We start from the raw sequence: 24,520 nt of genomic DNA, 5'->3' as shown, positions 1-24,520 counted from the left end.
AGAAGATACATCTTTTCTTTTGAGCTGAGAGTCAAAGAAAAGAGAAACAGCATGAGTTCAGAGAAAGCAGCCAATGGGTATACTTCTAGTTATTTTAGGCAGGTATTGATTTTATAGGTAGAATTGATCACAAACTACCTGTAGCACTCAGGGCTTTGAGCCTTCATTTTTGAGTCAGAGTAGAGAAAGGTATTTCTACTGCTGTCATAAGTTAGGCTTTCATTAATGTCCCAACAGAAATATCATCAGCCATTAATCTATTGAAACAAAAGTTTGCTTGCAGGAGTATTTTTTCTTTATTTTTTATACTAATTAATTTTGTACTAAATAATGTCTTTTGAGAAAGAGATAAAAATGCTAACTCATCCCTTGGGGATTAGAATAATGACAAATTCTTTTAAACAAATTGTTTAAATTGTAAGTTTCTGAGGGTGCCTCCAGGAATATCAAGAAAAGACACAAGAAGAAATTAGGTTTCTGAATTCCAAAGGTACGAATTTGAGCCTCACATTGTCACAACATTTCAAAAAACTTCCACATGTTGGTGTGTCATGTGAGGATGATTCATTTCCCATGAGATAATCAGTGATGTTTCATTGGTTCTGGAAAAACGTTCACAAAACAAATTCCCAGCCAGAGCAGAGAGAAGTTAACAGTGACGTTTTTAATTAGAGCAGAGATCAATTAACAGTAGCCACAAGAAAACACAACATCTTATGTATAATAATCATAAAACCCTGTGTCCAGTAAAGACACATTCACAATAGCACAGCTTTAGAGACATTTGGTATCCAATAACTGTGTATCTGGGTTTAACCGTAATCTGACACATGGCCAAGATAGGACTGTGGGTGCCAGAATACATGGTACTTTGAGTAGGCTGCGAGAAAAGAGCGAAGATACTGCCACTATATTTTTTTTAAAAAAATGTATATTTGGCAATGTATTCTGTATCAGTGTACTTCACTGGATATGCCAAATTTTGTTATGTGTAACTTGTAATATGATATAAAACATTTTGGATCAACTGATGAAATTAATCTGATTCTTAGGGACAAGTGGGCATACTTCCGTGATGAGTAACAGAATCTCCATTTCCATAGAATGTCCCCTGGTGTTAAATACTCAATGTGCTTTTACTATCATTTTACCAAATAGGAGTGTCTGATAGACTTCAGTGATGCCTGAAATCCAAAACTATAATAATAATTTAAATCTAGAAAACCTTACATAAGCATCATATTTTATCCATAGGTAAGTGTCATATTTTATCTATATAATAATTATATTTAGCAGCACAGTTTTGCCTTGAGTGTTTAATATATACTGTGATAAAAGCAATTATGCTATAGAATACTTTGAAACAATCTAAAAAAACTAAGTCCTTAAATATGTATATGTGTGTAGCAATATACACCTACTAAAGATCACTAAAACTGTCCAAAATGTATTCATTAATTAAAGGAGATCTCTTTACATTTAGACAGGAAATATCATTGCTATTTTAAATATGAAGAGTGATTTTTTTCCTCTATATATTTGAATTTTGTTTAATTATTGGAAATGACATCTCACTACATTCTAGATAATGCTTAAAAACTGATATCTTAAAAATTATAGATGTTTAATAGTAAATAGAGCAGGTTAATAGAATTGTTTATTTTTGGCTCTCAGAATCTGGAAACGCAGGAGTCAAAAGAAACTCTTATAAGCAGCCAAATTCCTAAGGCTCCATGGTGAATGTGCACATCCTCCCAGGAATATCTCATTTGAGCTGGTGTGTTAGTTACAAACCAGATTTGTCGAAGAGATGGCCCATGAATTCCAGTGAAGGAAACTGATAAGCCTCCCTGAAAACCTTTGTAACTAAGGCAGGGCAGGGTCAAGATGAATGGAAAAAACTAAAAATTCTTTCAATAATTGTCTCATGAAAACGGCCTTGAGTATGTCTTTATAATCATTCTAAAGATGATTAGCAGATGAGTAAGAAGGTAAACATGTTCATGTATGTGTGATTTGTATTTTAGACAAGAAGTCACTTCCAGAGCAGTATTAAGTCTTTTCCCAGAGAGGATGAATGAAGGCGGCTAGATACCGTCTCAGAAGTGTGTGCATTCAAATTCTAGTTCCTCCGACTACCTGTTGTACAGTTGTCTGTAAGACGGTCATAGTGATATCTACCTGACAAGCTTGTTGTGAGAACAGTGGCTAGTCCAGGAAAAGCACTGTTAGTCTTTAATATAATGCCCAGATTTGAAAGAAAGAAAATGAATTAGTGATACTAAATATCATATGGGAAAAGAGCGTCTGTGGAATCAGTGAGACCTCTATTAAAATCTCAGATAATGCTACTGGTGAAATGACCTTGAATATGTCACCAAACTCCTCAGAGTCCCCATTTCTTTATTTTAAAAATTGAAGTGATAGTTGTGGAATTAGTTAGTGGACAATTCCGTGCAAATGATAAATATTCAGTGTTAGGGTCCCTTTCCCCCCAACACTAGAACTAGTTGATAAAAAATAATCAAGTCTTTGGTTGATTGTTTTTATGGCTAATTAAATGTATTCTGTATCCTTCTTTTAGGGTGAAAATGGTTTACATGGTGTTCCAGGCTTACCTGGTCAAAAGGTAAAGAGTTTTCTTAAATGTTCATATGGTTTAAGACTTTTCACATCTTTAAAACTGAATTGGTACATGATATACTAAAGACTCAGAAATTTTCTTGCATAAAACTGAATTCCCTCAGAGACTCCTAGCTTTCCACAGAGGACTCCTCAAGCAGTCCCCTCTCTAAGTGGTCTCAAAGGGACCACTCTGGGAGCGGTCTTTATCAGAGTGTATGCAACATCATCAAAGAAGTCATCTGTCATGGGGGTGTATGTAGCTCTGGAGATGTTTTCGTTGTTATTAGCCAGAGTCTAACATGTGGAATAGAACCGTTTTTATTGCCTTTGGATGGATTTGGTTACTTCTTGCTTTTCTTCCCTTTTGTGTATCCCAAATTGAGCCTAATAGTAGTTAGAAGATATAGATATTAAATATTTAAAAAGATGCTGCAGACAACTACTCTCTTCAAAAATATTTTTTAGAAAGATAAATTAATCATAAATAAGACATTTGGCAAACTCTCTGTGCCTAGAATCTTTCTGTTTATCAAGGTGAACTTTGCACTCATTTATTGTCTATAGGCTACTTTCTCCTTCTGGGAAGGAGCGTGATTCTATGTGGCCAGATCCATTGGAAACACAGAAATGGTATATTCTAATTTCCTGGAGAGATGGGAAGCCCCTTCAGGTGGGGCCAGCTGTCAAGATACAACCCAGATAATCCCACCACAGGGGAGAGCATTACTGGTGCACTAGCTGTCCACTAGGTCCAACCATATAATTTCTATGCTCTGGAAAAGTTCACAGGTTTTAAGCAACAAGACATCTGAAGTTACTATGTATCCAGGTTTTCTCCCTGCTATCAGAAAATACCATTTAAAAGATGGACACTTATTTATAGTAACAGCTTTTGAAAGAAAAAAATCTTCCTTAACTTGGCTCCATCACCGTAATAAGACTGAACTGGCAGCAATGAAACAGCCAGCTTCTGAATTTCTGCACAGCAGTACTAGACAGAACCCAGTGATCCAACATGTGCTACGTCTGTGAGCTGAGCTGCAAGCCAAGGGATGTTCAGATTTATCTGCTGGGAAATGGTTTTGGACTTTCCAGCAGCTGTTTGTGGTGGCTGCATCCTGCTGACATTGTGGCTGATGTCCTGGAGGCGTTTAGCAGCTTCGATGTCAGCTGGAATTAACAGATCAAGTTGAAGTATGTATTTTAGGAGAAGTGGTAGAAAAAAGGTATATTTTCAAGCCAGCCTGTTTTCTTTCCTATTAACTTTTTTAACGTAGATAAAGCAAAAATAATTTCTCCGTGATATGTCTGTGTGTATATATGCACACAATACTCAAATACATGCATATGACGTGTATGTGTGTATATATGTATTCATCAATGATATATCTATATATGAAAATATGTGTTTATTAAACAGCTGGCATTGTTTGCCATATAATTAATAGGAATTTTAATTATACCAAGCATTATCTTGTTGAAGCATTGCTGTAAAAACTGCAGATAACAACCCCTTCATCCTTTGCCTCTATGCACTGAGCTAGTGCTTGCAGAATGCTTTTTATGCTCAAGCCCACTGTGAGAGGACAAGTACACAGGAACAGGCTAGCACTCAGGTCCTGGCAGTGTTATGAGTTCTTCAGTGATTGCCTGTAGAATTGTGAATGGCACATCAGTACGCTAAATTCCATGCAGAATGAAGTGAAAAATAAATTTGTCAGATCAGAGAGATTTTAGCTCAAGAAAAGGAGTCTTACACTATTGAGAATAAAGATAGCGATTGAGAATAGACAGCCCTACAGCCACCAGTTCCAGGGAAGGGCATGGAGCTGGTGTTGGGACGAGAGCCAGAGTTCAAACCTGAATTTATTCATCATGGGACTCTTACTAGAACAGTACTGCATAGGAGTCAGCTTTCTAAGAAGGCTGTCCCTACTGGATCTAGTGAAATAAATGGCAATAATAGCAGGAAGGGCTGAGTTAGCCTGTACCAGGCTTTATGTTGATACATTCGATTCTTAAATCAATGAAGATATTATTATCATGCTTTTTTATTTATGGAGAAAATTAAATGCCTTGGAAGTAGTAAAACTACTAATAAATTGTTCCTTTTAATATTTAGAAATATTTAAATATGTAACTTAACATTGGGTTAGAACTACATATTAGACATATCATTGCTAGAAACATGAAAGTATGTGTTATGTGTGTTCTTATTACTATACACATCATATTTCTCTTCTATAGGGAGAGCAAGGTTCTGAGGGCAACAAAGGAGAAATTGGTGAAAAGGTAGTATCTCTATTTACATATGCATCTATAAAAATAAACTGTGTTCTTGAAAATATTTGGAAATGGAATATCTGACTTGTGCATTCTGTGTAAGCAATTCAATAACTTTATAAAAATAACTAAAATATATTTGAGATTTGATTAAAGTAGACAAAAAATTAAACTTATTTGGACATAGACATTTTAATTAAATTTGTGGATACATGAATGATTTAAACTTTTATTAAGTATTAAACAGTTATTTTATTACATTGCTGATCCACTAAGTGTCAAAATCTTTAAATAAAAATTTAGTTTACTGGTGGAATTTTCGCTGAGGTATAAATAAAAGTAATTAACTGTAACAGGGTAATACAGAAAATAAATGGCATGCTAATATTAGAATGATTTCAAAGAGTTTGGTAAAGGAATGATAGAGAACATATGGGCAAGGCATAAGAAAACCACAAGGATTGTGGAGTATCTCAGGTCAGGTTTCAGCAGGCATCATAAACCTCCAATGATTGAGAATCCCAAAGGAGGAGAAAACTGTTTGGAGAAGGCTACAGACAGTAGCTGAGGGAAGCAATCCACCCAGGATAGCACATGAAGCCAGGGCTATGAATACCTCTGTATCTCTCTCCTCCAGCCCTCAGCTCTAAAGCTGGCGACTTCCACTGGCGAAATCAAATTGAGAGCCAGTAGGGTGGATGAGCCCCACAGAGCATCCTCCCAGCGTCAGAGCAGGATGAATAAAAAGGGTGACTGGTGGATCTTAAGGAGCTAAGGGCAGAAGCCACACCATTAACCTAAGTGCTATCATCTTAAATTGCCATCTCACAAAACTAAATTTTAGGTTGGTAATTTTTCATTTTTTAGAGATTTTATTTTAACAAATAACTGCCAAAGTCATTTGCTAGGTTGTTACGGCAAAATGTTTAAACAACCATTATTTCACAGATTTCAACCAAAAGTGTGGAGAATACAAATGCCTGAGTGTCCACGATTTCCCTTCAGACGGTTGATGCTTGAATCCTTCTGCATTTCAAAAATCTAACTTAGTTTCCAAATAAAGCTCGAACAATACCATTCCTTTGCTTCATAACTCATGTATGCATTCAGTGTCGTGTAATTGGATGACCAGAAGAACTAGAAAGAGGAATGGATAATCTCAAATTAGACAATATTGCCTATGTTTAGCTTTCTTGGCAGTGATCAGTAATTTGCTTCTTTAATAAGTGTTTATGGGGATAATGAACATCTACTATAATTGTAAGACAAATTACACATATTGTAAGCTTCATGGTAATTACTTTTCCTCACTGAACTGTGAGGAAGAAAAAAGGATGGCCAGATAATAACCATAAAGTTGGTGTGAATTTCATCAAATTATAAGTTTTTTACAATAGGTCTTATTTCTTAGCAATCCCTTGAACACTTTTGTTTTAGAATAATAGACATTGTGATGCCAAGCATTCAAATAAATACTTTCCTTATATATATTCCTGGTTAAGACTGGAATTTTTTCTGTATGAGACTAAGCAAGGACAGTATATATATTATATATGTGTACATAGTTGGTACTGCTCAGTAATAAATTGATTCTCAGGAGCTATGAGGTATAGAAAAAATATTTGCTTTATTTGCCTTCAGTGATTTTCCATGTAGGTCCTTATATCCATTAACTGTTGCAGTCTGTCTATTTAACCATAAGGAGAAAATACTTATGGAGATGAAGTGCCAAACAGGAAGGACAATATGTTGAATTACAATAACAAGTCAGATTTAAGATTTCCAAAATAACCCTGTGTTTAAAAAATGCATTCTGCTTTATTATTTACTATGTGCTAAATGCTTGACACTTTTATAGTTTTATGTGCTTTGTACTCTGACCTATAATCACACATATTTTCTATAAGATCAATAATTCAGGTCATCTGAGAGCTAATTTCTAGATTTAAAAAAATTGTGGGAAGCGCACTCCCTTTGGTGTGACATAGCATGAGATTCTTGAGTTATTCTTAACATACTTGTTTTCTGAATGAAGTCAGTAATTTCAATTTCAATTCTTTGCGGTAAACAGTATATAAATATAAACAGACTAATCTTTTTTTCTTTATAACCACTTTATGGCTTTCACTCTGTTTAAAATTTGACTGTTTTGAGTGATACAACTGACGAGCTGCAAAATAAGCTAATTCAAGGATTTATTCTTTGTGAGAAATGTCTTATTTTTCAAAGACCATTCTTACTAGTTTCAAAAAAAATAAAAATTAGTTATCTATGGAAAAGATTACCATGTGATTATTTTAGGTTATATTTCTATAATAAAGTTTAGATACCTGCTGTTCTTCATTGCAGCTAGAAAACGTCTCACTAGATGAAGTGATTCCTAAAATGTTTAGCCTGCTGTCCGTAATCCAGGGAAGAATTTACAGAACTTGAGCAATTTACAGAGAACTTCATTTGAAAGTATACACCTGAATCTTTAAGTACTGGCAGCAAGAGAATGGAATCTCCTATCTTATGTGCGACTGCAGTTCAGCTAAGTCAGTTTAGAAGTGAAAAGCTGTTTGCAGGAATAATCAGTTTTCTCAAAAATTACTTCTCTGACCCCTGTCCCAGAAGACAGCTAATTTCAAGTTTTCTGTGCTCTTTTTTAATAACATGGACGCATAAGAACGACCTTGTGCCACTTCTTATCCCTTGCCTGCGAAGTTAGATGTGCTTTACCAGAGGACCCTTGTACTCTTTGATAGCAGAGCTCATGAATAAAGATGGAAAGACACTGTTCATTTCTGAGATCTAGGTTCTGGTTTCTGTGTTTCCAACACAATGAGATGAAACTTTCTTATTTTGGATTATCAATTAGAGGTGGGCATTTGGCCTTAGGGTTAGGATGCTGCTTGTGACCCCAGCATCCCAGCCTGGATTCAAGTCCTGGCTCTACTCCTAGTGTGTCAGCTTCTCATTGTTGTGTGTCTGAGAGGCAGTAGGTAATACATGAAGGACTTGGGTCCCTGCCACTCACATGGGAGACTTGAATTGAGTTCCTGGCTCCTTGCTTTGGCCTGGCGCAGATTTGAATGTTGAGTGAACCAGTGAATGGGAGTCAGTCAGTCTCTCTCTCTTTCCCTCCTTCCCTCCTCCCGCCCCCTCCCTCCCTCTCCGATAAAATAAATATTTTTAAGAAATTAAATTATATATTACAATAAAAATATTGAACAGATTTATCAACTTTATATCATTCTTTTCAATCTCCTATGACCTGCAGTTCTTAAAGTTATATTTAGACAGGGGGATTTGAAAACTGTGTCAAAACATATTTTCCAAACTTGAAAGTGTAGAAACAGAAAAATGAAATTCTTCATTAGAATGTTAATATAAACAATATATCAATTAAGCCAAGAAATGATTTTGCACTTTTACATATTATCCTTATTAGTTTAAGCTAAAAGAGAATTGAGACTAGAATACATGGAAAAAGAAGGTCAGCATTGAAATGTAGGTTTAGGATTTCACTTTTAAACCTTCTTGGCAATTATGCTTCATATTCAAAACTAATGCAAGAGTGTTAAATAATGCTATTATAAATACAGCACTTTCCAATCATCACTCTAAAGCAACTGTCAACATGTCACCTTACTTACTGTGAACTCTCTCTTGGCTCACCTTGTAGAATTCTACTGAACATCAGCCTGTTATGTAATTGTTTCATTTACCCAGTAATATATAAACTTCTACAACTTTTAGTAAGGAGTCACTGGTTTGATTTGACAGCTGACTTGAAAAATGAATAGAACAGATGGAATAGAAAAAAAACTATAATTTCAAAAATCAGAGCAATTTATCTGTGGCCAGTGACAATTGCTGTGGCAGTAACCATGCCAACTTTCAATTATGCATGGTAGCAGGCCAAGGGGTGGCTTAACTGGCCACTCCACAATGCTGGCCCCAAGAAATATTCTTTAACGAGATAGGACCCAAAATATAGAGTAAGATCAGTTAAGTAGAGAATTGAAGATGTCTTATACTTTCTGAAGAATGTCATAGTTAGGCCAGTAATAATATTGTATTTAAGTAATTCTCATTAAATCAAGAATAAGAGAGGAAGGTAGTTGATCTGGCAGTTAGGACTCCTTTTTGACTCCCACATCCCACTTCAGCCCACATCCCACTTCAGGTTCAGATTTTAGTCCTAATTCTGTTCCGAGTTCTAACTTCTTGCTAATGCAGATGTCAGATGGCAGCAGGTGACGGCTCAAGTAATTGGGTCCGTGTTACCTACATGGGAGATGTGGATTGAATTCCAGGCTCCTGGCTCCTGTTTGGCTCAGCTCCAACTGTTGCTGACATTTTGGAGGGATTAACTAGTAGATGGGAGTGTGCTTGCTCGCTCGCTCGCTCTCTCTCTCTCTCTCTCTGCATCTTTCTCTGTGTTTCTCTGCCTCTCGGATAAAATAAATAAATTTTAAAATAAACAGATCACCATTCCAACAATGGTGCCAGCAATATTCTGCAATTTCTGTCCAGTGTCAATATTTCTTCTAAATTATGATATAGTTTGAATTTGTCCATTTTTCTCCATCTGCCACCAAATCACATAATCATTTGTCTCCTCCTAACCACTCTGTTTTTTATTCTTATGTCCAAATCATAGCCAGGTGGTTATTTACCAAATCAATCATGTGGATCCTGTTTTTAAAACCTTTTACTTGTTCCCCATTAAGTTAAAATCCAAAATCTTTGATATAGCCAACAAAATGCTGAGCAGTTTGGCCTAGCCTTCTCTCTCTAAACCCATCTCTCCTCATATTCTCCTTTTCTGTCTCTGCACCAGCCACATAACCCTTCTTTCTGTTCTTTGAATTCACCAAGCTCTCCCCTGCCTTAGAGCTCTCCGTTGGTGTCCCTATCAACAGCATTTGGCTTACTTCTGTCCTTCAGTTGGCTTACCTGTTAAATGTTATTACTTCTTAAAGTCATTCTCTTCAATACTTACTTGATTCTCCCATCAAAATTTGTTCCTTCTGTTTTAATTTCTCATTATACTTTTAACACTACACATTTAAGGTATTTTTCACAAATTACACATGATGTTTTTGTTTGTTTTTCTGTTTTCCCTGTAGAGTAGAAACTCCATGAGAACAGGAACCATCTGTCTCTGTGTGTTTTTTATCCTCAACACCCAGTGCAATGCCTAGCATTTAAAAGAATTCAATTACTTCATTACTGTCGGGGAGTAGTATACACAAAACTAAGCAGTGTATCTTTTCAGCTTCCTGAAATATTTAATAATTATTTTGACACATTCAATTTAATACCTGCCCAATTGTTTCAGATTCCTGCTACTAGATTTATGAGGTAAAGTACAGGTATTTCATATATATATATATATATATATTTAATCTATCAAATGATTTTTCTGGATAAAATTTGCAATTGTGTTTCAGAAAAGATAATAGATGAATCAACATTTATTAGTATATAAAAATTTGTATAGAATAAATTAGTTAACGTATTTCCACTTGTTTTGCTATTTGTGAATCACATTGCCTTTGACAGGCACTATTTAGCTCTTATTCTATAAAATGGAATAATACAGTTCCCTTTGTACCAGACATTAAATGGCTTTTGAACTTAGCAGTACTGTTGAAAGTCATCCCCTGAGTCCTTCACATAGTTTTTAGTTGTAATTATGGTGGAATTGGAGGTTGTTGATTGTTGCGACTTCATACTGGCTTTGTTAAGGAAATTTGTTCTTTTTTTTTTTTTTGACTGTTCTATGTAATTTAAGAACAAAGGCATGTAGAAATGGGGCAAATAATAAGGGATAAGTAGAAAATCATGATCCTCATTTATGTCCTGATCACAGCAACTTGACTTGGTAGTTTCTCCTTAATCAATGCTGAGTACAAGAGTGGTTTTACAATTTGTCTAAATTTTGTGTTTTTTTAAAAATTTTTTTAAACTTTACTCCAATTATCCAGTCTTTCACTCCAGGATTTGGAACTTCATTGGGTTTTGATTCCTGCTTTCTCAGGACCTCCCTGTTCCACAGATTCAGTACCCCTTGCTCTCTGCTGTGCCCCCTTTGTCAGCTTCACATCCATCTGGCTACCCCCACTGCTTTCTTTCCCTCTTGTTCTACTTTCATCTCATTCATGTACGATTTCCTCTTCAGGTTACTTCCTTTCATTATTCATTTCAGACAACTCTAAAAGAGAAGAGAAATTTTAATATAAATATTTGAATTCATGAGCAGGTGATCTGGGCGTATTTTTTTAATTCAAAATGAGAAGACCTATTATGTAATTCTCCCATCCCACACACAACCCTGAATATTTCTGAATGAGACTGAGCTTTGAATTAAAAGCATCTCTCACATTTAGTGCCAGTTTTTGTACATAAAAAGTGTTATTGACCAACCTCTCTCAATAACAGATAACAGGAATAAGTTCTGGTATTCTACTGCATGCTAAGATGAATAAACAGCTAGGAGAGGATTTTGAACATACCATAAAGAAATGACAAAAAAATTAATTACCATGCATTGATTATTGCACAATGTGTTTGTGAAGTGAAACATCACATTGAACCCCATAAATACGCATGTTCAGTTGTTAAATCATTCTATTAGTTTTTTTAAGTATTAAAAATCGTATCAATTTTTAAATTAATACAGCAATTGTTTCTGCTTAATATGTTCATCAAATACAGTTTCTGTTTTTAGTAAACCTCAGTTAATAAAAATACTTACTTAACCAAATCTCTTTGTTGGAACTATATTCCAGATGGTAACAAGATAATTAATTCAATACCGCCAAATATTAGGGGACAGGTGCATTATTTTTATTTAGAAGCCAGTGGCATGTGGACTTCATTCACAATCGATGTAAAAGCAATTCACTGTATAGGAACCACTGAACAAGTGTGTCCCACTAGACTCAAATAGCAGATTCCACTGCACAGAGAGCAGAGGTGTTAGTTCAGCTGCTGTTCCAAGTGGATGTTGTTATCATTCTAGGCTTATGATTTCCAATTGCTTCTCAGTCTAATATATTAGAGAAATTATCCTTGATTTTTATTTTTCCTTGCTAATCCTTACAATCCCCTTTAAGCCACATAAGTAACTCCCAGTCACTGGTCAGCTCTCACAGCAGTAGAGGTTGCATGAGACAAGAATCAGAGGGCAATTAGCACTGGCTTTGTCTTTTCTACATTTCTCTTTAATGTTTCTCATGTCTACTGACAGTCATACCATGTGATCAAAAAACAAAGACAAAATGCTGGAGTATTAATGTCTTCATGCAAACATTTTGTGGAATGTTACTTTAAGTACCTGCACTTGTCCAGCCCTGGGAGGAGCGTGGCAATGCAGATGGCACTGGCTAGATTCCAAGGGCTCACTGATGGTAATCCTGCCTCCCACTTAAGTTTTACTTGTGTGTAGAGATGAATCATGAATTTGATATTGGTGAAAACCACGTGATAGTACCAATAATTACCAAATCAAGGGGCATTTTGTATGTGTTTTGGCAGGGGGCAGGGGTGTTGGTAACCCACATTTATTATTTAGGGGGTCACTCATTTTTATTCTCATCTTTTATTCAGATTTTTGCAAAAGGTCCACCAGGCTTTTCTCATTAATGCTAATCTTTACAATTCTAAGTTGTTTGTTTATGCCAAAATCCACTCTGTTGTTTGACCAATCTCTCCCAGAACTAACCAATTAGAATACTGCATTCTCAGATTATTCTTTCTTCCATTACACTGACAACGTTTTAGAAAGTTTAGGACAGCTGATATTTTTCTCCTGAACATTACCATGCTAGTATATCAGATTTCAGCTGGTATCTTACTGTGCTTCGTGGGTCACAGTTTACAGATCAGATTCCTTGTGGCCTTCATCTCATGGTTCTGTGATGTCTCAGTGTACTGTTAGTGTAATTTTCAGAAGTGAAAGCAATTAGTTGTGTGTTTTGAGCAGTGAACAATCTAGGCATTACAATAGAATCAAGGAACTTTGAATTAGGAGAACTGAGTCCTAAACCTTGCTTTAACTCCAGCTGACTGCCAGGCTGTCTCAAAGTCTTCATTTCTAAAACACAAGGCAAGTTAAATAACCTCTATAATTACAAATGTACAGAGTTGGAACAAGTTAGAATGAATCTCAAATAGAGTCTGCACTACTATTTTTATTCTAAAATAAAATGTTTCTTTAAAAAAAACAAAGCAATTGTAGTAATTTGCATTTATAAATACTAACTTTTGCTTTGAGGTGTTAAACCTGGGGTTCGTACTTATCAACTTTAAACTCTTGATTCCGGCATTTAGTTCAGCAGTCACCCTTTTCTAGCTTTGTGACACTAATGAATTTTGAAAACATGAATCCTGGATCTTTGACTAAGATAAATATTGAATAAGGTGAGGCCACAGGTGCAGGGCTGTGGGCCCTCCTTTGGAGTACTCTTTCTAGGTGACAGACATGACTCAAAATTAAGTGAGTAACTTTTTTTTTAATGGAAATTTATTGGAGGAAACCTGACAGACCAGAGGGAAGGGGTGAAGAAGGAAAAGAGAAGGACAGTGTAAAAGAGAGAGAGACAGACAGACAGAGACCAGGAGACAGAGAGGAAGAGAGAGAAAGACAGACACACGTTCAGGAACAGGTCCTCTTAAAACTGCCAGGGGGTGGGCAGGGAAGAAGGAGCAGCGAATCCCATTAGAATGGGGGCAGAGCTGACATCAGTGGTTGGGCCATGTGGCCACCTGGCTTCCAGCAATGGTGGTGGGGGCTGGAGTCTAGGATGGTGTTGGGGTGTAGATCGTGCCTTAGATAAGACTGTGCCATTTTATTAGCATTCCCCCTTTTTGTTTTTTATAAAGCAGTAGTTGTATGGAATTACATTAGCCCCAAAAGTCCAGGAGGGGTAGAGGGACTACAATCTATCTATAGAGCTACTACCTGCTGTCACTGGGTGACGAGGTACTCTTCACTGGCACAGGGCGATGTCTCAAGCTGCTTTCTCCTGGGTGGGGAGCTGCATATATCCCTGTAGCAGCATAATAAAATAAATATCTTAAAGTAACCACTTACCGAAATTTAACCTGCTGTTGCCTAATACTCTTTTGTTAAATCTCATTGAATTAAAAAAAAAAAAAAACAAGCTCACAATTCATGATTATTTTTAAAGATTTACTTATTTTATTTGAATAGCAGAGTTAGAGAGGGAGAGACAGAGGGAGATCTTCCATCTGCTCGGTCACTCCCCAAGTGGCCCCAATGGCTAAAGCTGGGCCAGACTGAACTCAGGAGTCAGGAGCTTCATCTAGGCCCCCATGTGTGGGTGGCATTGGCCCAAGCACTTGGGCTATCTTCTGCTGCTTTTCATTACCTGCATTGTTAGGTAGGTGGATAGAAACTAGAACAACCAGGAATTGAACCAGCACCCACATGGGATGCAGCACCACAACCTGCTACACCACAGTGTCAGCCCCATTTATTTTTTGACATGGCATTTCCTCTTGTTATTCTTTCTTTACTGATAGCTCAAGACCAAATTGTTAATAATTAAATCTAGAATTTTGCAAAGGATCAATATTAAACTCATTGTTCATGTGTATTCCTTTAAATAAGGAAACATTGTTATATCCAAGTCTTTCATTCTCCAAGAGTCTCGGATATATTTCGAAGAATAATTTCTGTGAGGTCTTAGTTATCAGTCCTTAATCTGTCCTCTCCTGTCTTTGTGTTTATCTTGATCTCAAGGGTGGTTAGCTGCAACCAGTTAATTAAAAGTTCTTCAATGTAGTTTCAAAGCATTTTGATGCCAAGTGGAACTCAACACATGCTGGGTTTTAGAACGCATTTGTTTGCTCAGTTATCCATCTATTTGATCATTTAATACCTACTCTGTACCGGATACTGTGCTCAGCCCTAGGATAACATGGATGAAAGAGACAAAACATCTTTTCAAAAGGTGTGTGAAGTGCTTAATGGTGGTTTGTACGGGGCACCATAGGAAGGAAAAAGGAGTGCCTAACTCTGCCTGGGAGAGAGATTAGAGTTTGGGGGAGATTCATGAGCGAGTCTTAAAAAAAATAAGTCAGCGTTGTTAGAACAAGAAAGAGAACATTAAAATAGTTCATTCAAAAGTATAGGGGGGACAAAATATGAGATGTTTAGGGACCCAGATGGAGAGTACTGTATGATGAAATGAAAGCAGTTAGCCCCAGTGAGAAACAGAAGACTTAAAAACACTGACTGAAGCATAGTTTCTGGCAGAATGACCAAGGGGGAGAATTGCCAGGAAAGATAACATCAAGAGCGTCCTTCTGAGCATTCAGTTGACCACGTGCTTGGCGCTCACTCTCCTAAAACTGGTACCGCCTAACGCCCCATGCTAGGAGTACAGTGGGGAATATTGATGCTTCTGAGAGAATGTCACTGAACACCCATCTGAAACCTGCAGATAAAAGATGAGAGGCTGCCATCCCTTTGAAATGTTCAGGATGGCTTAATGTGGAGTCTAGTTACGCTTTTCACTTGGCATTGCCTGGGAATTTCTGAAGCTCTCTATTTCCTTTATTCTAGCAATTTATAGAAACTGAATATTTCCATAAAAGGCAAAATAAATGTGGCCTCTAGTCTAGGCTTATTCTACTAGTTAAGGTTCTAAATCACTTTAATGCAAAATCTTTTATTCTCTTTTTTTAAAGCTTATTTATTTTTACTTGTTTATTTATTTGAAAGGCAGAGAGGGAAAGAATGAGAGCAAGAGACAGAAATCTATCCGCTGGTTTATACCCCAAATGCCTGCAACAGCCAGGGCTGAACCAAGCCAAAGCCAGGAGCCAGGAATTGCATCCAGGACTCCCATGTGGGTGGCAGGGACTCAAGTACTTGAGTCATCATTTGTCTCCCAGGTGCACATTACAATAAATCTGAATGGGAAGTGGAGGCAAGACTCAGATTCAAGCACTCTGATATGGAATGTGTGCATTATATGGGTGTCTTAACCCACTGCACCACACACCTACAATTCTCTCTTTGATTTAAGAAAGAAAACACATGAAATATAGCCAAGTCTTTTATTATTTAGCATTTGATCATCAAATGTAATGGATGAGTTCCTGGCTTTACCTGTAATAAATAATCCATGGTCATATTTATAAAAGAACTTAATAATTCACTAACCAGATGTTGAGTCTTTCCCTGCGATGTTGCTTCTCAATTATCAAAAGAATCCTCAGGGATTCTGTGTGTTACCTCTGTGAACTGATCAGTATGTTAGTCTGCTTTTATCTGAGGTTTCCCTTTTAGCAGTTTCAATTACCCATAGGCAACCAAGGTGAAGGAATATAAATGAGAATCCCAGAAATAAATAAATCACAAGTTTTAAATAGCTTCTATCTTCCATATTGTTATAAATGTTCTATTTATTGTTGGTTATTGTAGTTAACCTCTTACTGCCTAATTTAGAAATTAAACTTTATAACAAATATATGTCTGTAGGAAAGCATACATATACCCATATATAGGATATGGGTCTGCCTGCACTTCCAGCATCCTCAGAACACACATCACACTCCTCTCCTCACCCCCCACCTCCAGATGAGAGGAGAGTTGTTTATGTCCACTGAAGACCTTGCTGTCATTCTCTTGGTTTCTGAGAAAAACATTCAGATAGAATTTGAGCTGGCATCTGAGGTTTTTGTTCTCTCTCCAGTGAGATTGAAATATAGATTGAGATATAGATTTCAACACTGCTGTTGAGATAGGCAAATAGATGAAGAGATATATAGTAAATATTTTCATTCCATTCAATAAATACTTTTTGAATGTTCATGGAACATTTAGAAAAGTCTATGGTCCCATGGGAAAAAACATATTCAAAATGTATACATTTTGAAATACATATTCCTGGAAATAAACGGTAATAACTAAACTGTAAGTTGAAGAAAAAACAAATTTCTAAATAATTCTTCAGCTAAAGATTAAATGAAAAACACATACATAAACATGAAAGAAAATACTTAATATCAAAACATGGATTATATCATAAATCATACTGAAAATGGAAATTCATAGCAAAAAACTTGTTATGAAGGAAAAAAAACAAAAGTAAAGGAAATAAGTTTTATCCTACACATTATTGCTATATAAGAATTTATACAAATAATAAAAGTAGCCTCAAAATAAAATAGAAAGGAATAAATATAATCCTAAAATTAAAACTTTTAAAATTATAGAAAGGATAAATCAAACAGCCAATTTAATAAATGATGAATGAAATAAATATTCAGTTAATAAAACAGAAATAAGACAAGGAATGATAAAGAAGATATGATCACATATAGTAGACGGACTAAAAGAATTTTGAGAATCTGAGAAGGTGTAATTCTTTTTTTTTTCATTTTCAATTATCTTTATATACAGAAGATCAATTCAGTATATATTAAGTAAAGATTTCATCAGTTTGCACCCACACAGAAACACAAAGTGTAAAATACTGTTTCAGTACTAGTTATAGCATTACTTCACATTGGACAACACACTAAGGACAGATCCCACATGAGAAGTAAGTACACAGTGACTCCTGTTGTTGACTTAACAATTTCACACTCCTGTTTATGGCATCAGTAATCTCCCTAGGCTCTAGTCATGAGTTGCCAAGGCTATGGAAGCCTTTTGAGTTCGCCGACTTCGATCTTATTCTGACAGGGTCATAGTCAAAGTGGAAGTTTTCTCCTCCCTTCAGAGAAAGGTACCTCCTTCTTTTTTTTAATTAATTAATTAATTAATTTATTTATTTATTTATTTTTGACAGGCCGAGTGGGCAGTGAGAGAGAGAGACAGAGAGAAAGGTCTTCCTTTGCAGTTGGTTCACCCTCCAATGGCCCCCACGGCTGGCGTGCTGCGGCCGGCGCACCACGCTGATCCGATGGCAGGAGCCAGGTACTTCTCCTGGTCTCCCATGGGGTGCAGGGCCGAAGGACTTGGGCCATCCTCCACTGCACTCCTGGCCACAGCAGAGAGCTGGCCTGGAAGAGGGGCAACCGGGACAGAATCCAGCGCCCCGACCGGGACTAGAACCCGGCGTGCCGGCGCTGCAAGGTGGAGGATTAGCCTAGTGAGCCACAGTGCTGGCCTAGGTACCTCCTTCTTTGCTTCTTTGATGCCTCCATTTTTTCCACTGGGTTCTCACTTGCAGAGATCTTCCATTTAGGTCTTCCTTTTTTTTTTTTTTTTCCCCAGGGTGTCTTGGCTTTCCATGCCTAAAATACTCTCATGGGCTCTTCAGCCATATCCGCATGCCTTAAAGGCTGATTCTGAGGCGAGAGTGCTATTTAGGACATCTGCCTTTCTATGAGTCTACTGTGTATCCCGCTTCCCATGATGGATAGTTCTCTCCATTTTTGATTCTATCAGCTAGTATTAGCAGACACTAGACTTGTTTGTGTGATCCCTTTGACTCTTAGACCTATCAGTGTGATCAATTGCGAACTGAAATTGATCACTTGGACTAGTGAGATGGCATTGGTACATGCCACCTTGATGGATTGTATTGTGATCCCCTGCATGATTCTAACTCCACCATTTGGGGCAAGTCTGATTGAGCATGTCCCAAATTGTACATCTCCTCCCTCTCTTATTCCCACTCTTATATTTAACAGGGATCCCTTTTCAGTTAAAATTTAAACACCTAAGAATAATTGTGTGTTAATCACAGAGTTCAACCAATAGTACTAGAACAAAACAAAGAGAAAATACTAAAATGGATAAAGTATTACATTGTACAATGTGATAGCCTAGAGAAAATGGATGATTTCATCCAAAATATGTAAAATGTAAAAATTGACCAAGAAAATTAGAAAATATGACTGATTAATTATTGTGAAAGAAACTGGAGAGGTAATCCAAAATTTACCATTCAATAAAGCACCATGACTAATTGGGTTTTTCCATAGGATTTATCCAACCAATGTTAATTAAACTGTTCTAGGCCAAAGAAAAGATAGGCAGTTTCTAAGATATCAGCATAATTTTCATACTAAATCTAATTGAAATAGAGTACGGACACAAATATTTTAAAATTTTGGCTAGACAAATTCATTCAGCAAGAGAAACATCAACTTAGGTAATACTAGGAAGTCAAGGAGGATACAAGTTAAGGAATTACATCAACAAACTAATTATAGCAACCGACTAAAGTATCAACAAATAAAAGCTCTTGACAACATATAGGAATCATTCCCAGGAAAATCTCAAAGTAAAACAGAAATGAATGGAATATTTTATTATAACCCAATGGTAAATATTACTCTTCAAAAAGGGGTAAGCTAGATTAGAAAATAAACAAGCAAAATTAAGACCAAAGAGGATAAGATTGTCATCACAGTTCATTGAAAAAATGTTTAAAGCTTTGAGGGGGGAAATAAAGATAAGCCTATCCCATCTTAGTAATGATTTTAATGTATGAGCAGAAAAGTTAAGAGATATTGGAAGGAAAAGATTAATCATACAATGTAAATTGTTGTATACCAGGCATATACTGAAAAAATAATAAATTTTCTAGCCACAAAAACACCTGGGAATAGTGGGAAATACTTTGTTGTAAGTTTTAAGTGTAAGAATTTTTAAAAAAATTTGAATCACAAAGGGACAGGCTATATAGGAACAAAATAAAGATATGAAACAAGATCTAAATGTGTATGTATATATCAAGATAATTTTCTAAAATTGACACTTTAAAAAGTTCAATATTTCAAATTCAACAGTAAAGGCAATGCTGAACAGTATTTCTACATTATTTAAAATTTTTTGAATTTGGAAAAAGTCTGTTAATAGTTGTGTGGACATGAAAATAGCCAAAAAGTTTTGGAGGAAAAAAAAAAGGATGTATTTGTTTCACCAAACATTACAAGAGTCTTAATGTGCGTACTGAATTGACAGGATAAAAATAAGTGAAATAAAACTGAGACATTGACCTCAGAATTTATGTGAATTCAATACATTTTGTATTTCAACTCAGTGGGAAAAATGACTCATTCCATAGATGTGCTGGTGTGACTGACTCCATTCATGTAGAAAATCTTACTTCCTATAGCAAAATTATTTTCTAATAGATGAAGGGCTTCTATACAAGTCAAAACAATGAATGTTTTGAATTTTTAAAATTTAGTGACAAGAGTAAATTTAAAATTGAAACCTAGGGAATATAAAGTAAAAGATGCATTAGGCTGATAAAAATTAAACATTTCAATGGTCAAGGACCATAATAAAATCAGTTTGAAAATGATAGTTCTGGTAAATTTATAAAGTAATTAATAGGCAACCAATTAACCTTTGTTCTTTTCAGAGAGTTTTTAAAATTCGATGAGAAAAGAACTCATTTTTTTTAATGGACAAAAAATATGAACAAGTTCACTACAGAGTAAACTCAACTGTTAAACACAAACAAGGCTGATATTCACTAGCAGTCACTGATGTGTAATATAAAGCAATTAGGAGACAGGACTTCACACCCATCACCCTGGCACCTGTTGCTGCATATGACTCAGCACAAAGGCATTCCCATACATTGTTGGTGATATGCTTGCACTGCAATCTCTTTTGGAAAGCAGTTTAGCAGCATCTATTCAACAATGAAAACTTTGTAATCCTGTTATCTAGCAATCACCTTTTTGAGACTAAGGTCTATATAAAGCGTATCATATGCATGTGATGGTGTGTAGTTTTTTTTTAAAATGGTATAATACTACAGTCTGATTCCAAACACAAATTAAATTAAATTCAAACATTTATGGAGTTCTTGCACACAAATATGAAAATGTAAATATTAGTTGTTAGAGACACAAAGACCATACAGAGTTCTTACTGATGTGGAATGTGATGGTGCTTGTTGTAGCATGATTTGTAGGGGCAGAAAATTGGAAACAGAATGAATGCATTACCATGAAAAAACTTGAATAAATTGTGATATAACTGTCACAGACTATTATGAGACTATTGAAGAATAACTTTGGAGTGCACTGGGTAATCTAAATTGATTTATAGAAAGTAATGTTGAGGGAGAAAATAAAAGTACATAAAAACATATAATCAATTTTTAAAACACGAAAGACTATCTTGTGTGTGTACCCAGCTATGACTACGTGTTTGGAGAGAGAAGTTTGGATGGATACCTACAAAGTTAATAACTAAAGCCTGATATTTAGAGAAGGGATTAAAAAATTAAGAGTGTGAAGTCTGATTTATAATTCAAAACTCATGTATACTTTATATTTGAAAAGTATAATGCAATGTTTATATTTATAATTTATATCCATAAATATATAAATATATTTGCAATTATATTACATTGTATACATCTATACATTCAGATATATATAACATTCTTATACATGTAGCAAATATTTCATAAGAATGCATGTTATGCTCTATCCTAAAATGTGTGTTTTACAAGCCTTTTGAGTTCGCCAACTCCGATCTTGTTTAGGCAAGGCTGTAGTCAAAATGGAAGTTCTCTCCTCCCTTAAGAGAAAGGTACCTCCTTCTTTGATGGCCCGTTCTTTCCACTGGGATCTCACTCACAGAGATCTTTCATTTAGGTCTTTTTTTTTTTTCCAGAGTATCTTGGTTTTCCATGCCTGAAATACTCTCATGGGCTTTTTAGCCAGATCTGAGTGCCTTAAGGGCTGATTCTGACGCCAGAGTGCTGTTTAGGACATCTGCCGTTCTATGAGTCTGCTGTGTATCCCGCTTCCTATGTGGGTTATTTCTTAATAGTACCGACAAGGACTGTAAACAATCATTGAATCTCAAAATGTAAATTTCACTCATGTACATTACATTTTTTGATAATTTATTAGCAACTACAAATCGGGGAAAATATGGTATTTGACTTTTTGGGACTGGCTTATTTCACTAAGCATAATAGTTTCCAGTTGCATCCATATTGTTGCAAAAGACAAGATTTCATTCTTATTTACAACTGAGCAGTATTTCATACTGTATGTTTATATATATACATACATATATATATATATAGAGAGAGAGAGAACATATATATCCTCAATTAAAAATTATAACAATTTCTTTATCCAGTCATCTGGACATCTGGGTTGATTCCATATCTTAGCTATTGTGGATTAAGCTGCAATAAATATAGGAGTAAAGATAACTCTTTCATATGCTGATTTCATTTTGTTTGGATAAATACCCAGGAGTGGGAAGGCTGGGTCATATGTCATAGCTATTTTCAACTTTCTGAGGAATCTCCACACTGTCTTCCACAATGGCTGTACTAGCTTACATTCCTACCAATAGTGGATTAGGGTACATTTTTCCCAGTATCCTACCAGCATTTATTGTTTGTTGATTTCTATAGAAGAGCCATTTTAACTGGGATGAGGTGAAACCTCATTGTGATTTTGATTTGCATTTCCCTGATGGCTAGTGATCTTGAGTATTTTTTCATGTGTCTGTTGGCCATTTGAATTTCTTCTTTTGAAAAAAAAATGCCTGTTCAACTCCTTTGCTCATTTCCTTTTTTAAAAGCTTTTATTTAATGAATGCAAATTTCATAGGCACAACTTTAAGAATATAATGTGTATCAGATATATAGGAATATAGTGTGTATCAGATGCATAGTTTGCAAATATTTTCTGCCATTCTGTCAGTTGCCTCCTCAGTTTGCTGGGTGTTTCCTTTGCTGTGCAGAAGCTTCTCAGCCTGACATAATCCCATTTGTCAATTTTGGTTCTGATTGTGCTTCTTGGCTCTTTCCAAGAAGTCTTTGCCTATGCCATGTCTTGCAGAGTTTCCCCAAAGCTCTCCTATAGTAATTTGATGGTATCAGGTCATTGATTTAGATCATAGATCTATTTAGAATTTATTTTTATAAGGTGTAATGAAAGGGTCCTGTTCCATGTGGAGATCCAATTATCCCAGCACTATTTGTTGAAGAGACTGTTCTTTCTGCAGGGATTGGTTTTAGCTCCTTTGTCAAATATTAGTTGATTGTAGCTGTCTGGATTTATTTCTGGAGTTTTTCTTCTGCCCCATTGGTCTACATGTCTGTTTTTGTGCCAGTACCTGGTAGTTTTGATTATAACTTCCCTAAACTATATCTGTGTGATGCTTCCACTTTGTTTTGTTGTTCAGGATCGCTAGCTTTTCAGGCTCTTATATTCACATATGAATTTTATCATCTTTTTTCTAGATATGAGAAGAATGTCATTGGTAGTTTGTTTGGGGTCATCTAGAATCTGTAAATTGATTTTGCTAGTATGGACATTTTACTGATATAATTCTCCCAATCCACAAACATGGAAAATTTTTCCTTTTTTTGTGTGTCTTCTATTTCTTTCTTAATTCTTTGTAAGATTCCTTGTAGAGATCTTTCACCTCCTTGGTTAAATTTATCTCAAGGTATTTAAAAATTTTTGTGGCTAATATGAATGGTACTGATCATACAAGTTCTTTCTGAGCCATGGCATTGTCTGTGTATACAAAGGCTGTTGATTTTTGTGTATTAATTTTATATCCTGCCATGTTACCAAACTCTCTTATTATTTCCAATTACCCCTTAGTAGAATCTTTTGGTCCTTCTATATATAGAATCATGTCATCTGCAAACAGGGATAATTTGATTTCCCCCTTTCACATTTGTATCTATTTGATTTCTTTTTCTTGCCTAATGGCTCTGGCTAAAACTTCCAGGACTTTGTTGAATAGCAATGGTGAGAGTTGGCATCCTTGTCTGGTATTGTATCTTAGTGGAAATGCTTCAAACTTTTCACATCCAATGTGATGCTGGCTGTGGGTTTGTCATAAGTTGCCTTGATTGTGTTGGAGTGTTCCTTCTATACAAAACTTGTTTAAAGTTTTAATCATGGAAGGTTGTTGTATTTTATCAAATGCTTACTCTGAATCCATTGAGATAATCATATGGTTCTTATTCCTTAAATTGTATTTTATCAAATGCTTACTCTGAATCCTTTGAGTTAATCATATGGTTCTTATTCCTTAAATTGTTAATGTGATATATCACATTTATTGATTTTTCTATGTTGAACCACCCCTACATATCAGGAATAAATCCCACTTGGTCTGGGCAAATGATCTTTCTGATGTCCTATTAGATTCAATTAGCTAGTATTTTGAGGATTTTTTCCATCTATGGTCATCAGGGATATTGGTCTATACTTCTCTTTCTTTGAACTTCTTCATCTGGTATTGGAATGAAGGTGATGCTGGCCTCATAGAAAAAGTTCGGGATGATTCCCTCCCTTTCAATTGTTTTGAATAGCTTGAGAAGAATTTGCACTGGTTCTTCTTTAAAGTCTGATAGAATTCAGCAGTGAAGCCATCTGGTCCTGGGGTTTTCTTTCTTGGGTGAGTCATTACTAATCAATATCCACCTTGGTTATTGGTCTTTTTAGGTTTTCTGTATCTTCATGACTAATTTTTGATAGATTATATGTGCATAGGAATCTATTTCTTGTAGATTTTAAAATTTGTTGGCATATAGCTGTTTGTAGTAATTCTAAGTGAATCTTTTTTTATTTTTGTAATATCCATGATTTCATCTCCTCCTTCATCTCTGATTTTATT

The 24,520-nt window shown here is 35.6% G+C and overlaps 1 protein-coding gene across 2 annotated transcripts in view; it reads left to right on the top strand.

The window, feature by feature from the left end:
- Window positions 1-24,520, top strand: part of COL19A1 (collagen type XIX alpha 1 chain) — a 415,341-nt gene that overhangs the window by 123,661 nt on the left and 267,160 nt on the right. For both annotated transcript variants that reach the window (XM_051855527.2, XM_051855528.2), the window contains exons 11-12: window positions 2,585-2,629; window positions 4,873-4,917. In XM_051855527.2, coding sequence (XP_051711487.1) covers window positions 2,585-2,629; window positions 4,873-4,917 — 90 coding nt within the window. The remainder of the gene's footprint in view (window positions 1-2,584; window positions 2,630-4,872; window positions 4,918-24,520) is intronic.

The sequence above is a fragment of the Oryctolagus cuniculus genome, chromosome 5 (genome assembly GCF_964237555.1).
Source record: "Oryctolagus cuniculus chromosome 5, mOryCun1.1, whole genome shotgun sequence".
In the NCBI taxonomy this organism is placed as follows: domain Eukaryota; kingdom Metazoa; phylum Chordata; class Mammalia; order Lagomorpha; family Leporidae; genus Oryctolagus; species Oryctolagus cuniculus.
Note: the sequence above shows the minus strand (reverse complement) of the source record. Positions and strands in the feature narration are given on the sequence as shown.